Here is a 13,453-nt window from a genome sequence, read left to right as displayed (position 1 = left end):
CAAAGACAGATCACATGGTATGAGGCACATAGCATGAGTGACTTTGCCTTATGTTCTCCCAAACATAAGGGATTAAGTTGTTATCTCCTCTTGGGTAGGAGATAAGTGAGGGCCCAATGGCAGGGACCTCCAGTGATCCAGAAACTGGGTGATCCTGTTCTTACTAATTCATGGAACAGGTCAGGCATGAGTCATGCCACTCCATTTTGTGCTAGGGGAGCGCTGGACACGGCGCTTGGTTATCTCCAGGACTCGTTAAAGGTGCTGAACACAGATCCGGCATCTGACCACCCCCATAGTAATAATTGGAGCATCAGGACACATGCTCGATTAGTGAAAACAGAAACCCACCCCCACTTTCTGGAACCTCAATCTACTTGTTAACCTGTGGATAGGTGGTAGCATGCACAGATTGCATGACTACTTTAAAAAAGCTTTACCATCAAAGTCAAGCATAATAAACCAGGGACGCCTACTCCTAGATCCAGGCACTGACTTGTAATCGTGTTATTCATATATTATGTTAAAATTATGCTAATGAATCAGAAGGGCTTCTGAGGTGGTTACCAGAGGCCCTCCATGCTTCAGCTTCACAGACTGTTACAGTCTCCACCTCCCCCCTTCTCCCATCGCATAAACTCAATAATCCAGTACAAAAAAAAAGGTTAAAAGTAAAGTTATCTGTATTCAGCTACATAGCAAAATATCTGGTGACAGTTTTACAAACCATTAGAAAACCTTCCAGACAAAAATCAGTGAAAAACTGGAAATTCAGCAGGACCGTAAGTCTCTGAAATGGAACTTTTCTAAGAAAAATGCAGCTTTTAAGCCTCTAAATAGAGAGGAGATCTGGCTCCAGCCATGGAATGAAAGGCTTCTTCCGACAAGACACCGAGGAGGTGACATCACCACAGCGATCCGGTGATTGGGGGTCGTGCCGTAGGTGTCAGGGACCGGCGATCGCCATCAGTGCTTTATATGAAAACAGAGGAGGTCCTCTGCCATTGTGATTGATGACCCCCAAATGACGGTGACCCCATCCAAACCACCACCATTCAATAACTTTTAGCGCGGAGCGTTGCGGCTGTATTGTCCCACTTTGCGCTCCAGATAAACGTGGACCGATTCACAGGATAACATCTTTCACGGACCGCCCCTGCAGAACAGGGGGTAACAACCGGGAACAGGGTGCTGGGAATACGCTGATTCATATCACAGGAACATTGCTGGGTGCAGACAGGGGGCCGTAGGGTCTCACAGGCTGCTAAACACCTCTTTCCTCTTACTCCAGTCCATAGGCGGGGCCTTTTTTTGGGAACGCTTTTGGTGGGCTCGCTCCTTGGCGTCGGCCAGTGACAGGTTGAGGTCCAGGGATTCGGCTTCAGGCACGGGCTCGTTGTTGGGCACTGGGCCAGATTCTGAAATATCCTGCAATAGAAAAAAATTGCAACTGGGTTTTAGAGTTGCAGGTGATGTTTGTAATAATAACAGGGGAAATAGAATGACCTTGTGATACACGGGACGCAGGAGCCGGCGCTGTGCTGTTTGCTATACAAGACACTGACAATGTAGGAGAGGTGAGAGATCTGTATTCTCACAAGACAGGTGAGGGCTCACCCACAAAACAGCTGGGGCACATCTATTAAAGAGGTAATTTAAAGGAAATCTACCATCAAAATCCATCCTGATATACCAGGGGCACTTACTCATAGATCCAGGAACTGTGACTGGTAATCTTATATCTATGGACTCCTTCCTTCTAAAGTAAACTTTAAAAATTATGCTAATGACAGAAGGGCTCTGGGGAGTTACCAGAGCCCCTCTGCTGCAGCTTCACAGACAGCAGCACTCCCCCCTGCTGCCATACATCAAGAAGTGTGAGGGAGCAAAGAGGAGAAAGTGTAGCAGCACTGAGGGCCTCTGGTAACAATCCCAGGGCCCCTTCTGGTTCATTAGCATAATTTTAAAAGTAGATTTTAGAAGGAGGGAAGCCATGGATAAGACATATTATAACAGATCTAAAAGTAAGTTTAGATGGTTTATTGTGATGGATTTGGATGCTAGATTTCCTTTAAAACTCAGTAGCATTACAATTTATGAGAGCTGCACTATCAAGCACAGCCACTATACAATGTGAGGCGCTGTGCATGGTAGTCTGACATGGCCACAGCTGTAGTTATAAGATGACTGACATTAGAAAGTGTTAGGCCCCTTATACATCAGGCGTCATATGTTCACCTGGGTGGCCACCCACCTCAATCATTGTGTGGTGTACACTGACTGGGTGCCATAGACTTCTATGGGTGTTGTAATACATCTAAGTGGTGCATCCATACATCCCATGTGCATGGGGCCCTAGACCCTCACCAACTTGATACTGATTACCACCCTCCTGGTGATTATCAATAAACAACCAATAGTAAAGTGTGAGGACCCACAAAGTAGGAGGAGATTTCTGACCACAGGAGGTGGTAAAGCCTTACTTTCCTCACCACTACATGCACCCCCTGCTGTGCCAGGCATGCACGTGAGGAGCCACCTAACCCGATTGTATCCTCAGCCGTAGTAGTTACCTTTCGGCTCTCCAGTGTGGGGGATGCATCTACCGTCAGGGGCTCTGGAGAAGAAAGGGGGGAGTCACTAGGACTCTCATACTCTGGGGGTCCTTCCGACTTCTCCTCCTGCAACAAAAGACAATAGAAGGTTACTAGTCACTCACACATAAGGCAAGTAGCAACACCAAGACAAGTCAGGCACAAACTTACCTTCTCAATGCCTCCATTGGTGACTTTTTGCGGCAAAGGACCTTAAAAAAAAATATAAAGTGTTGAATTAATTTTAACACTTTTCACTTGTAAAGTGAAGTCTATAAAGGGGGATTCTAGAATCGATCATCAATACAAAGTATAGGTGCTGGATATCAGATAGGAGGGGGTATGACACCCAGCACCCAAGCGATCAGCTGATTAACATTGCTTCAAAGAAACAGCTGATCCCACTGTGCCCTTACAGTGCTGACACATACTACAGTGATGTACATGTTTAATGAATGTCCTCTGGCACTCAAACTCCAAATGTAGGAGATTCGTCAGGTCCCCATAGTAACCCAATCCGTCTGTGTACAGGAGAATAAGCCTCCATTGTGTCCGGCTATATCGGAGGCTCAGAAGTCAGGAAGGGCTCAGATCAAAAGCAAAACTGCAAGATGAGCAAATAGCTGGCCTCCTCCATCCACCCCCGGAGAACATTGCGCTCAGATCTATTCCTTATAATCCGGATAAGAAGATTGTGGCCGGGGGAGGGGGACAGACGCCAATCCCTCACAATCCCATCTCTCACCTGTCAAGTGTTCCCGTCCGGGGGTCACATGACATTCCTGGAAGTATTTATCAGTCTCCGGATCCACCACGAGCAGAGTCGTCTCATCGCCCCCGGACTTTATGGCGGTCACCACGTCACCGTGTGGTTTACCCAACATGCTTTCCCCATTTACCTGAAAGAAACGGGAGCCGCGTTGTCAGGACTAGAAGGATCACCTACCGACTTCTTACAGGGCCAGCAGTAGACAATATTTAGGTCATGTGATCTCTAACCAAGAACAATCGCCCTGCCAGGAGCTTATGATAGTATTCATGAACACAAGTCATGGCAGGGCGATTGTATATGGACAGATCACATGAACCTCCATTTTATGGACAGGAATCTCTAGCTGATGAAGTAAAAGACAGGAGGCTTCACTTTACATATCATTAAAGAGCAAAACTTTTACTACATTTATATTGTTAAGTAACTTAATATCCTGCCCACAAAAAAAAAAAAAAAAAAAAAAAATCAGGTAATGACCAACCCCTTTAAAGCGAGTGTTCAATTTCCCAGCAGTGCCCCCACAGGTACAAAGAGGTATTACACAGCGTCCAGTTTTAAAGGTTAAACATTAACATGTTCCACAGCCAGGGCTGAATACATCCTACACACTAGGTCATCCATCTAGTAGATAACGGGGAGAGAAGGACACTATTCTTTAGCGCTCAAGAAATAAAATTTAGGACACAGCTCTACATCCAGCTGAACCAAATGTCTGTAGCTCCCAGGAGGACAAGCTTGATGTTGTTTGAAAGAAATTCTCTAATCTGAGAGCAGAACCAATGATTCTAGCTTCTTTAGAACCCAAGACATAGGCACTCCCCATGCAGCCCCTAAACTTGACTCCTCTCAGGTAAAATAGGACTCTAAGCCCTTCAGGTAGAGGATGAAATGTTTAATAGAATTCCTTTTTAAGTGATATCTCACCCACAGAGTAGTTTATTGGGGTAAAACCTGGTGACAATGTCCCTTAGATTTATTTGATGGGTGGTCAGACATGAAATTTCATTTATCCCTATACCTAAAAATGGATCTCAAAAGCAGCAGGAGGGTCTCCACTACCCAAAGGATAACCTCCTTGATCTGGTACCAGCCCATTTTAGGACATGACAGTGGGGTCCAACACCCAGATCTCAAAGGACACCCACATAATGCAGTCTAGATGGGGAGGGCTCCCATAAGGTGGTATATCACCAATAGGTGCCCAATACCAGTCCACACTGCAAACCCTTGCCCTCCTCTGGACCACAGATGAAGTCCAGTTATACCCCGTACCTCCACTATTCGATCCTTAGGACGTAGTCCTGCCCGCTCAGCAGGGGAGTCGGGGTCCACAGCTCGGATGTACTGCCCAGGGTGATGCTTGTCGCTGTGCAGATTGAAGCCATAGCCGCCGGAGCCCTTCTTCATGGTGCACAGCCTGGGACGTCCTTCACTCTGCAGAGAGAAACTCACATTCATAGAGTCCACACTCATGTTTGTTTGTCAAGGTTGTCACCCAACATTCGGGAGAACTCCTTAGCACCACCCAAGCAAACAAGATTAGGATGGGAGGCTACACCCTCTGCACCGTACTAGGATCCCCGTCACCACGCAGGGCATAGACACTTATGCCATCCCATACAAGCCTAGACATGCCAGGCAGGGCAGTGCCATCCTCGCCTGGCACCTCTACACTTTCTCAAACTGTCTACAGAACAAAACTTTTCCCCTGCCCGTGACCTGCACTGAATACTAAGACGCAGGAGGCGCCTCCGCTCATTACTTGGCCGTTACACAAGAGGAAGTGCTGAAGCCACCGAGACGGGTGGAGGATATGAAGCCGCAAACATACAGAAAAGTGTTAAAGCTGCATGCGGGCGCAGAACAGAGAAACCCTCAATGGTTACAATACAAGTCATCTACAAGCACCTTCTAGTGTGCAGAGCTGTGAGTCACCCTGTACAGCAGCTATTCATACTGTGATGTGCCCATTACCACCAACAGGGGGGCACATAACCCAAGCAAAGTGAATGCTAATCAGCTGCCCTAAAGGGCTGGTATCAGTACCCTACAGACCAGGCGTGGGGAGAATACACCACACCCTGGATATAAGTGGAGTCCAGGCAACCAGCAAATATTATGACCCTGGTCTAGTCATCAGGACCCACAGGTCATAGCCAATCACCCTGCACAGTCATTAGTCATCAGGTATCCTCATATTAGGAGGATACCTGTACATTCCCCTTTAAGGAGGTCCTTAAAAACTGACAAATGGGCGTTACCTTAGGGGGCGTCACTACACAGACTGATATGGTCCAATCAGTGTTTATAGTGTCGGATAATAGGAAAACGTTGAGGAATGTCATTTGTTTGGGAAAGTGTTCCGAAATAGATCTTGGCTGACTATGGGGCCGATGTATTGAGGCGTAAAAAGCAAAGTAATTGTACACACAAGTGGCTAAACCCCATTGTAGCAAAGGAATAGTTAGTCGTGTCCATTATTTTCACTACATGGGACTGGATCTCTGGTTCTGTTACCACTGCTATAACTGGTACCTTCAGTACCTGCTGCTGACTAGGTACCAAGTGATTGAAGCAGGACTATTGTCACATGTGCAAACTGCTCAGTGCTGATTGGATAATGGGTCAGTGGGAGGGGCAGCTACATCAACCAATACAGGGATGAGCCATTCTGGTGCCAAAAAAATGGCCTTTTATTCTCTTCCTGAACCGCTCCAAGCAATGAAGGTGTTTAGATGTGCCACCTCTTAATTTTGCCAAACCACCTGATTAGTTTGCAACACACCTACACCAGCTACAGCCGGGTTTGGGTAGAGCAAAAAGTTCAGCCCAATCTCCATTTACCTATTGATAAAGTGGTGCGCATGACCCAGGCAACAGATTTTTTTTTTTTGGTGCACAAATACAAATGGGATAAAATTACACAACAGATTTTGACTTCCATTTATTTCAGTGACAGATTTGTTTTCCCTGGAGACATCCACTTCCAAAATCTGAACCAAAAAAAAACAAAAACCCTTTTCCCAAACTTCACGCCCAATGACCCTAGTGAAGCTCAGGTCATGTGAGTGGCGGTATTATACTCCCAGGTGCCAGCGGCTGGTACCATCACACGGGTTTTTCGGAAATTTAAAGGGAACCCATCATCAGAAATTGGCCTAATAAACCACTACCTGTAGGTCGTCAAGCAGTTGAACAGCTGCTGGATCAAGTTTTTTCCATGACCCATCTTGTCGGCATCAAGAAAATCAACTTTGAAGTTGGATGTATAAAGTCACGGAGGCGGAGAGTTTAAAGAGAACCCGTCATGCAAAATAACCCCCTAAACTAAATGTATTTTCATAAACTGCCATTAGAGAGCATTGCCTATCCCTTCATTGTCCCTCTACATGCTTGTAAACCTAAGCAATGAGGTCCTAAAGCTGTATGCAAATGACCTGTGAAATGTCCAATGAAGCATTAGCATATTCAAGCTGTCCACCTTATTCATGAGTGGGAGGCACAGCCACACCCTCAGTGCATGACTGACAGCCTGTATAATGATGTGAGGCTGTATATTGATGTGCTTCCTGGTGCTGGCGCCCCCTGCAGCCTGTGTGTGTATAGGAGATATACAACAGCTCCAGGCTGCAGCCATGTTATAGCAGAACATGTCAGGTACTTGTGTAGCTGATCTCGGTCTCTGTATTAGGAGGATGCAGCATGTCAGCAGATGCAGCACAGACACCAGCAATGCTATACTATACATTACACAGACATGAGCAGGGGGAGGGGAGGGGGAACAAGTGTGACATCACTGCTTCTGACCATGTGACCAGCCTCATTTACATAATAAAGAAAAGATGATTTTATAATGATTAATGTATGAAATAACTAGATAAAGGCTGGGATGGGATCCTTGTGAGCTGCTCCAACAGGTAGTGGTGACAGGACAAGTGACAGACCTGATGACAGGTATCCTTTAACATTGAAGTCAAGCTCTCCCTGCCTCTGAACACCTCACCCCGTGTGATTGACATCATGCGCTGGACTTCAGGAGATCTGATCAATGATTTCCCTGGATGCAGGGCAATCAATTACAGCAAAGGGGGCTTTCTAAGGCAGGAAAAGCTTGACTTCAGTGTTAAACTCTCCACCTCCTTGACGTCATAAAACAGATTTACATGTCACTTCAAAGTTGATTTTCTGGAAAACTACACCAGACCATGAGAGAATCATCATCTGGAAGCTGTTCAGTTGCTCAACATACTGCTAGTGGTTTATAAGAACAATTTCTGATGACAGGTTCCCTTAACTTAAAAAAGTTGACCTCTACACCTCTAGAGCTAGAACCACCAATACGACAACAGTCCACACGTGTAACACTTCTATACCATGTTATATACTCACCTCTACAGATACCGGCGCTGCAGGCTCCTTCTCATTAGGAACCTGGAGAAAGAACAAAAGTTTTGGAAGTTAGGAGAAACTTTTCTTAGAGTTGTGACATCAATAAGACAATGACAGGTGCTGCAGGATGTAGATTAAGCCCTAAAAACAGGGTGCACCAGGATGAAGAATTGTAAACCAAGCACCCTGACATACTGGTGTGAGCCCCCTCTGGCTGGAGCCACTCTTTAAGCCTCCTATGTGCTTGTTTGTATGAAAGTCAGGTTTAAAAATTATGCAGATGAGCCTGAGGGGCTCCAGGCTCCATTAACACCTATGAGCCCAGAGCCCCTCATTAGGTACACGTGCTGCTCTATTCTGCAGACCGGATCAGGGAGATCCATACAGGGTGGGGATAATTTGGTGCCCTATATTAGATCTTATGTGGCCAAACCCTTAGATGGGACAATAGGATAGTGGGGGGGACCCATGATGGTCACCCAGCACCAGCGTCATGAAACACATGGATTCCTGGTTTGTTTTTGCTCAATATCCCCATAAATAGTCATAAAATGTTACAACTGGGACAAATACCAGGTCAGAACCATAAAACATGTCATAAACATTAGTGCAGTAATGTGAAGAGGGAGAGCAATGTCTATAGTAAACATCCTGGAGAGGAGCCGGGAAATCTGTTACACTTCCTGCAGATGGGGAAAACCTCGCCCCATTCCCTAAAAAACGGGTCATTGATACAGAAAAAAGTGACTGCAAAACCCAACAAATCACTGCTCCACTCCAGGAAACTCTCTCACTCCAAATTCTGTTTCCTGCAACTTTGACGCAAGGAAAAGTTACAAAGTTGCAGGAGGTGAATGTGTAGATGGTAACAGGTGCAGGTGACGTCACTCCCCAAGCTCTGGTGACGTCATGGTATACCTGAGGGGGGTCCTCGGGTGCCTCCACCTGCAGGACGAGCTTGTCGGTCGCAGCCCGGATCTTGCTGACCACCTGCTGGTGCCCGAGCTCTCGCACATCGTCCCCGCACACCCGGAGCAGCCTGTCCCCCGCCCGCAGCCCGGACCTCTCCGCGGAGGAGCCCGGCTCCACCAGCCGCACGTACTGGCCCGGCCGGCTCTTCTCGCTGTGCAGGTGGAAGCCGTAGCCGGCGGGGCCCTTCTCCAGCACACACGTCCGCTCCGCCGCCATCTCCTCCCGGTCTGCTGTCCCGCAACTCTCCGGGAACGTCCCTTATACCCAGCGCGCGAAGCGACAGCAGCGCCGACCAATCAGCGGCCGGGCCTGAGACAATGCCAAGCCGTGATTGGATGAGAAAAGTGAATAGTTAAAAAAAAAAAGTAAAGCGATCATGCAAATGAGAGGAAAGTGTGCGCCGCGCCCACTACTCGCTTTTAATCCCCCCACGTGACCCGCACTCGCACCACGTGACCGCGCAGCTTGTTGTCACCTGCGGAATGTCACCCGCCATGACACCTGTCACATCTGCTGGCATCTCCCGGCCCTGTGCGGCGGAATGCGACCCGTTATCAGTCCGCGTGTTACATTCTGTAGTGAAATAGAACTACTCCAGACCGAGCCCCATGGAATATGGAGTCTTGAAGAGTTCCCCTTTAAATTGTAAAAATGATTGTTAGGGAAAAAGGTGTAATGTTGAGTTGGGGTGAAACAGTACAAAAAGGGAATCTATGCTAAACATAAGACCTTGTAAGGAAAGTGTCCTGCAGATTAGCACTTGGTGCACTATGGGCGTGGCCATGAGGCTCAGTGCACTCTCTTTTGCCTTGTTTTACCACAGGCAGAATCCCACAGAATGGTGTCAGAGATCTCCAGCATTGAGATGTAAGGAGAGAGACTTTTTTCAGGGGAGGCTCCAGGTTTCAGTAGGCCCCTTGGCGACAGAGCCTCAGTTGGCCCTTTTGCAGTGACCTCGTGGTGGCATTAAAAATTTCAGTAAAGCCCCCTCACCCCCTATGGATTCATTAGATACAGCCCCCTGGATTCCTTATGTACGTCCTTAGGTGCCCCGACCCCACTGTTGGCGCCTGCACTGACTATTATCCAAATATGAAATATCCCTTTAAGGATAAATGAATTTTCTAAAGCAAACATCCCCAATCTGACAGGTGCCTTGTATGTACATTGTTAGTAACACAGCCATGACATGAAATGACTATTATTATATTTGTGCGCTGCCTTGTTTATGTGGAGGGGGTTATTATTCCGGCGCCTTGGTAAGAACATGTAACACACAGTATCAGAAATTTTACTTTGCTACATTCTCTATAAAAAAAATTTAATGGCGTATACTCATACAGTAGGGGTGAAGGGTTGGTACATTGTATAGCATTGTACTGAGCTGCAGTTCCCCAGCTTGACCACTACACAATAGATGGCGCCTTCTATGTCTGTTTCGGTATTGGATCCAACCTACCGTCCTGACTGTATCATAGAAGCTGAACTGAAGGGGTTGCAATCTGTCAATGTGGGTCCAAATTCTTCACCCCCGGCTTACATCGAGCAGCCACACTTTACCCCTGTAGTGGTCGATGATGAACCAAACATGTAGAAGAATGAATGGCTGTCATGGGTCCCCAGATAATGACTCTATTGGGTTCCTTTACATTGACCCTCTATTATCTCAACCTGACCCTTGGTCTAATTTAGTTCTTCAAGTGGTTTCTAACTCCCACCAGGTCTGGGAGTGTTGCGATGCCTGGAATGTTTCATTAAGCCTGGGGCTTCTGATGAACTGTCCCACAACTGTAAGAGGTTCCCATCAGATGAGGGTCCAGAGCTCTATAAGCTCAAGAGTGCCCAAGGCTGTACTTCTGAGGAGTCCAAAGTAGGAGAGTGGTGGGAGGTCTGTTCGGGATAGGGACCCAGAAGGTAGTGTCAGTTCTGCAAAGATCCAGGGCAAGACAACCAATGTCTGGTTTACAAGGAGACACATGGGTGGGAGACGGAACCACCCTCCCTACACATGTTAATACACTATGACAGTGGTGGCGAACCTATGGCACTGGTGCCAGAGGTGGCACTCAGAGCCCTTTCTGTGGGCACTCGGGCCATTACCCCAGCACATCAGACAAGACTCAAAGAATCTTTCTGCATTTCCAAGCAACATAAAAGATGCTGCTTTCAGACATATATTAAAGTGATACTTCGCTACGTGGGACTGTAGGAAGAGGGAGAATGAGTAGACAGCGCCAAATTATCTTTGGAGGACCTCCTGCTGGCCTCTGCTGTCCAGAGGGACACTGGAAAGAAGCTAAAATCATATGATCAAACGTTGTTGAGGAACAGGGAGCAATAAGTTACTGCTTTCATTTTTGGTTGGCACCTCACAATAAATAAGGGGGGGTTTGGGTTGCAGTTTGGGCACTCGGCCGCTAAAAGGTTCGCCATCACTGCACTATGACATCTTGACAGGTTGTGACTGGAAGTAGGCATAGATAAAAATGTTGGTGATTCGGGATGATCCATATCTGGTGCCTACAGGAGCTTCTTTTGTTCTCAATTCCATTAAATTGGTAGACTATGGGCTGGGAGACATCATCAGAGGGTTAGCTGGTGAATCTAGGTGAACCTCTGAAGAGGAGCGGTTCTTCTGTTGTACTGAGTGAGGCCAAGTTGTCATAGGAGCAGATAACATCACCGGGCCGTCCAGGGTCAAGCACAAAGCTGCTTTAATCACCACACACCCAAGTCGTGAATCAAACAACTTTATAATGGCTCCTGGACGTCCTGATGTTGTCATCTTCTCTTTACTTTGTGTTTCAAGGGGGTTGATCTTTGTGGAAACATGTATACGACCCTGGTGGTAGGTGGGCTAGCTGGAGGAGGATGGTTCTGTGTCTACAGTCATGTTCAGTAAGCTTGCGTTAGTTGTACTGAAGTCTACGGTTGTCTTATTTTAAAGAGGAACCACTTGATTAACATCTTCCTACAAGCGAATGATGGAGAAGCCTCAATTTTTTTTTTAAGATGAGCCTGGAGACCAAAGTTGGCCAACCACGTATCGAGAAAGAGTCAAGTCAAGAGCGCAGATGGGTAGCCCTCCTATGAAGCCCTTATGCACTACGAGGGATTGTTAGACAACCTCTTCTATGCTTTTCATTCAAGAATCCTACTCTGTACCGATGAGGGGCAACCACCCGGAAACTGGGCAGTCTACAGCCGGGCCTCTATGGTATGGCAGGCATTGGCTTACTCGCTAAGTACATCAAGGCGAAAGAGAATGTGGAGTTAGTATTAGTGAGTGATTAGTGGATTCAGCAGAAGAACTTTGCTCCTCGGATTAATGAGCAGCCCAAAGTATCCAAGGAATGTAAGGAGGGAACGTGTGTTCCATAAGCAGGAGCCCGACTTCCCTCATGAAGTTCATGGTAATACAGAAATCATTGCAGGAGAACATCAGAGTCGCTGTGTAAACCATGACCACAGTACTGGACCTCACCTGAAGACCATGACAGAGACGAGATGTGGACCATACCATTTGTGCTGTGCCCACATCCCGGGTTTTGGGAGGAAGTGGGCATTGTGCCCAGCTAAGATGGTGATGTCAGGGCTTAGAAGGAGCTAAGCGATTGTAGAAGGGGCGGATTATATGCAACCAGTCTGAGCAGGTGTCAGGGGCCACTATGGTCACCCACTGTTAGGACTCGAAGTAGAGTCACCAAGACCGGGGGAGGAAAATAACATCAGGGTCCTGCTCAAATCCAAAACTCGGCACCTGGTTAGATATCTAGTACACTTTATGGGATTGTCCTCCCATCTTGCACCTGACAGTCCGCTTTGGGTCTTATTTCACATATTAGTTGCGGGGTTGGCAACTTGAAGGCCAAGTGCCGATTTCGCCTCAAAATAAAAAAATATGCAACCCACCTTTTTTTGGCTCCTCCTCCTTTAGAAAAAAAAACAACCACTTATAGAGACTCTCTTCAATTCTGCTCTCAGGAGGAGTGATGACATCATCACATAGCGCCCACCGGCCTCAGAGCGGTGCACAGCAGGGGCTGAATGATGGAGCGAGGAGCTGACGGCTCTCTGTGTCACCATTATATCCCAGTGGCCGGAGATGCTCCAGATTTAGTATTTTCCCAGGAAGTAGTTACTAAACCAGTTGTGTCAGGAGAGGTGAGCGCTCCGCTGTAAGAGGTCATTTATTTCCAGTTTCTGGTGGGAAGAAACCGACCAAAAATATTGCACAGCACTGCTGCCTCGAGGCTGTAGGTCATAACAAATCCCTGTCACGTGAAGAGAAGAAAATGTAAAAACTCACAAAACTTTCTTGCTCAGTAATAACAAAAAGGGGGTGCAGAGAGTCAGAACACACTGAGGGGCGGAGTTTTAACATTTGGTCACCCCAAAAAATACATCAGGGAGCAGGTGCCATAGGGGACACATAGGGAGTCTCTTCCTCATATGTGGAGACCAGTAATATAAATAATAGTCGGGCACAGATTTTACGCCGGGTCCCGGTGGCTTCACATTACGCCTCTGCTCCCAGCAATAACCAACGTCAGCCCATCAATAATGGCGTCTAATGAGGATTAATCACGGGGCTGAACCATACAGGAGAGGCGACTGATAAGTGCTCAGGTAAATCATTGTCAGAGTAGAGAATAATAACATCCTGATGATCGTAAACTGGGGCGATCAATACAGCCGCCTTTATTCTCTTAAAGGGAACTTGTCT

At 47.0% G+C, this 13,453-nt stretch overlaps 1 protein-coding gene across 1 annotated transcript; it reads right to left on the bottom strand.

The window, feature by feature from the left end:
* Positions 1–665: 665 nt before the first annotated feature.
* NHERF1 (NHERF family PDZ scaffold protein 1) lies at positions 666–8,974 on the bottom strand. Its single transcript, XM_072112385.1, has 7 exons — positions 8,674–8,974; positions 7,756–7,797; positions 4,639–4,800; positions 3,340–3,493; positions 2,766–2,806; positions 2,574–2,681; positions 666–1,428 (listed from the first exon to the last, which is right to left on the bottom strand). The coding sequence occupies exons 1-7, from the start codon at positions 8,941–8,943 to the stop codon at positions 1,255–1,257; spliced, it is 951 nt and encodes a 316-aa protein (XP_071968486.1). The 5' UTR covers positions 8,944–8,974; the 3' UTR covers positions 666–1,254.
* Positions 8,975–13,453: the final 4,479 nt, after the last annotated feature.

The sequence above is a fragment of the Engystomops pustulosus genome, chromosome 6 (assembly GCF_040894005.1).
Source record: "Engystomops pustulosus chromosome 6, aEngPut4.maternal, whole genome shotgun sequence".
In the NCBI taxonomy this organism is placed as follows: Eukaryota; Metazoa; Chordata; class Amphibia; order Anura; family Leptodactylidae; genus Engystomops; species Engystomops pustulosus.
The sequence above is the reverse complement of the archived record's forward strand: the minus strand, read 5'-3'. Positions and strand labels throughout refer to the sequence as shown.

Excerpts from the sequence above, each read along its gene's own strand:
- NHERF1 (XM_072112385.1), bottom strand. The coding sequence starts at position 8,943 with ATGGCGGCGGAGCGGACGTGTGTGCTGGAGAAGGGCCCCGCCGGCTAC. Across the intron at positions 7,798-8,673 it reads CACCCGAGGACCCCCCTCAG|GTTCCTAATGAGAAGGAGCC; the intron begins GTATACCATGAC and ends TTCTTTCTCCAG. Across the intron at positions 3,494-4,638 it reads CTAAGGATCGAATAGTGGAG|GTAAATGGGGAAAGCATGTT; the intron begins GTACGGGGTATA and ends CGTTTCTTTCAG.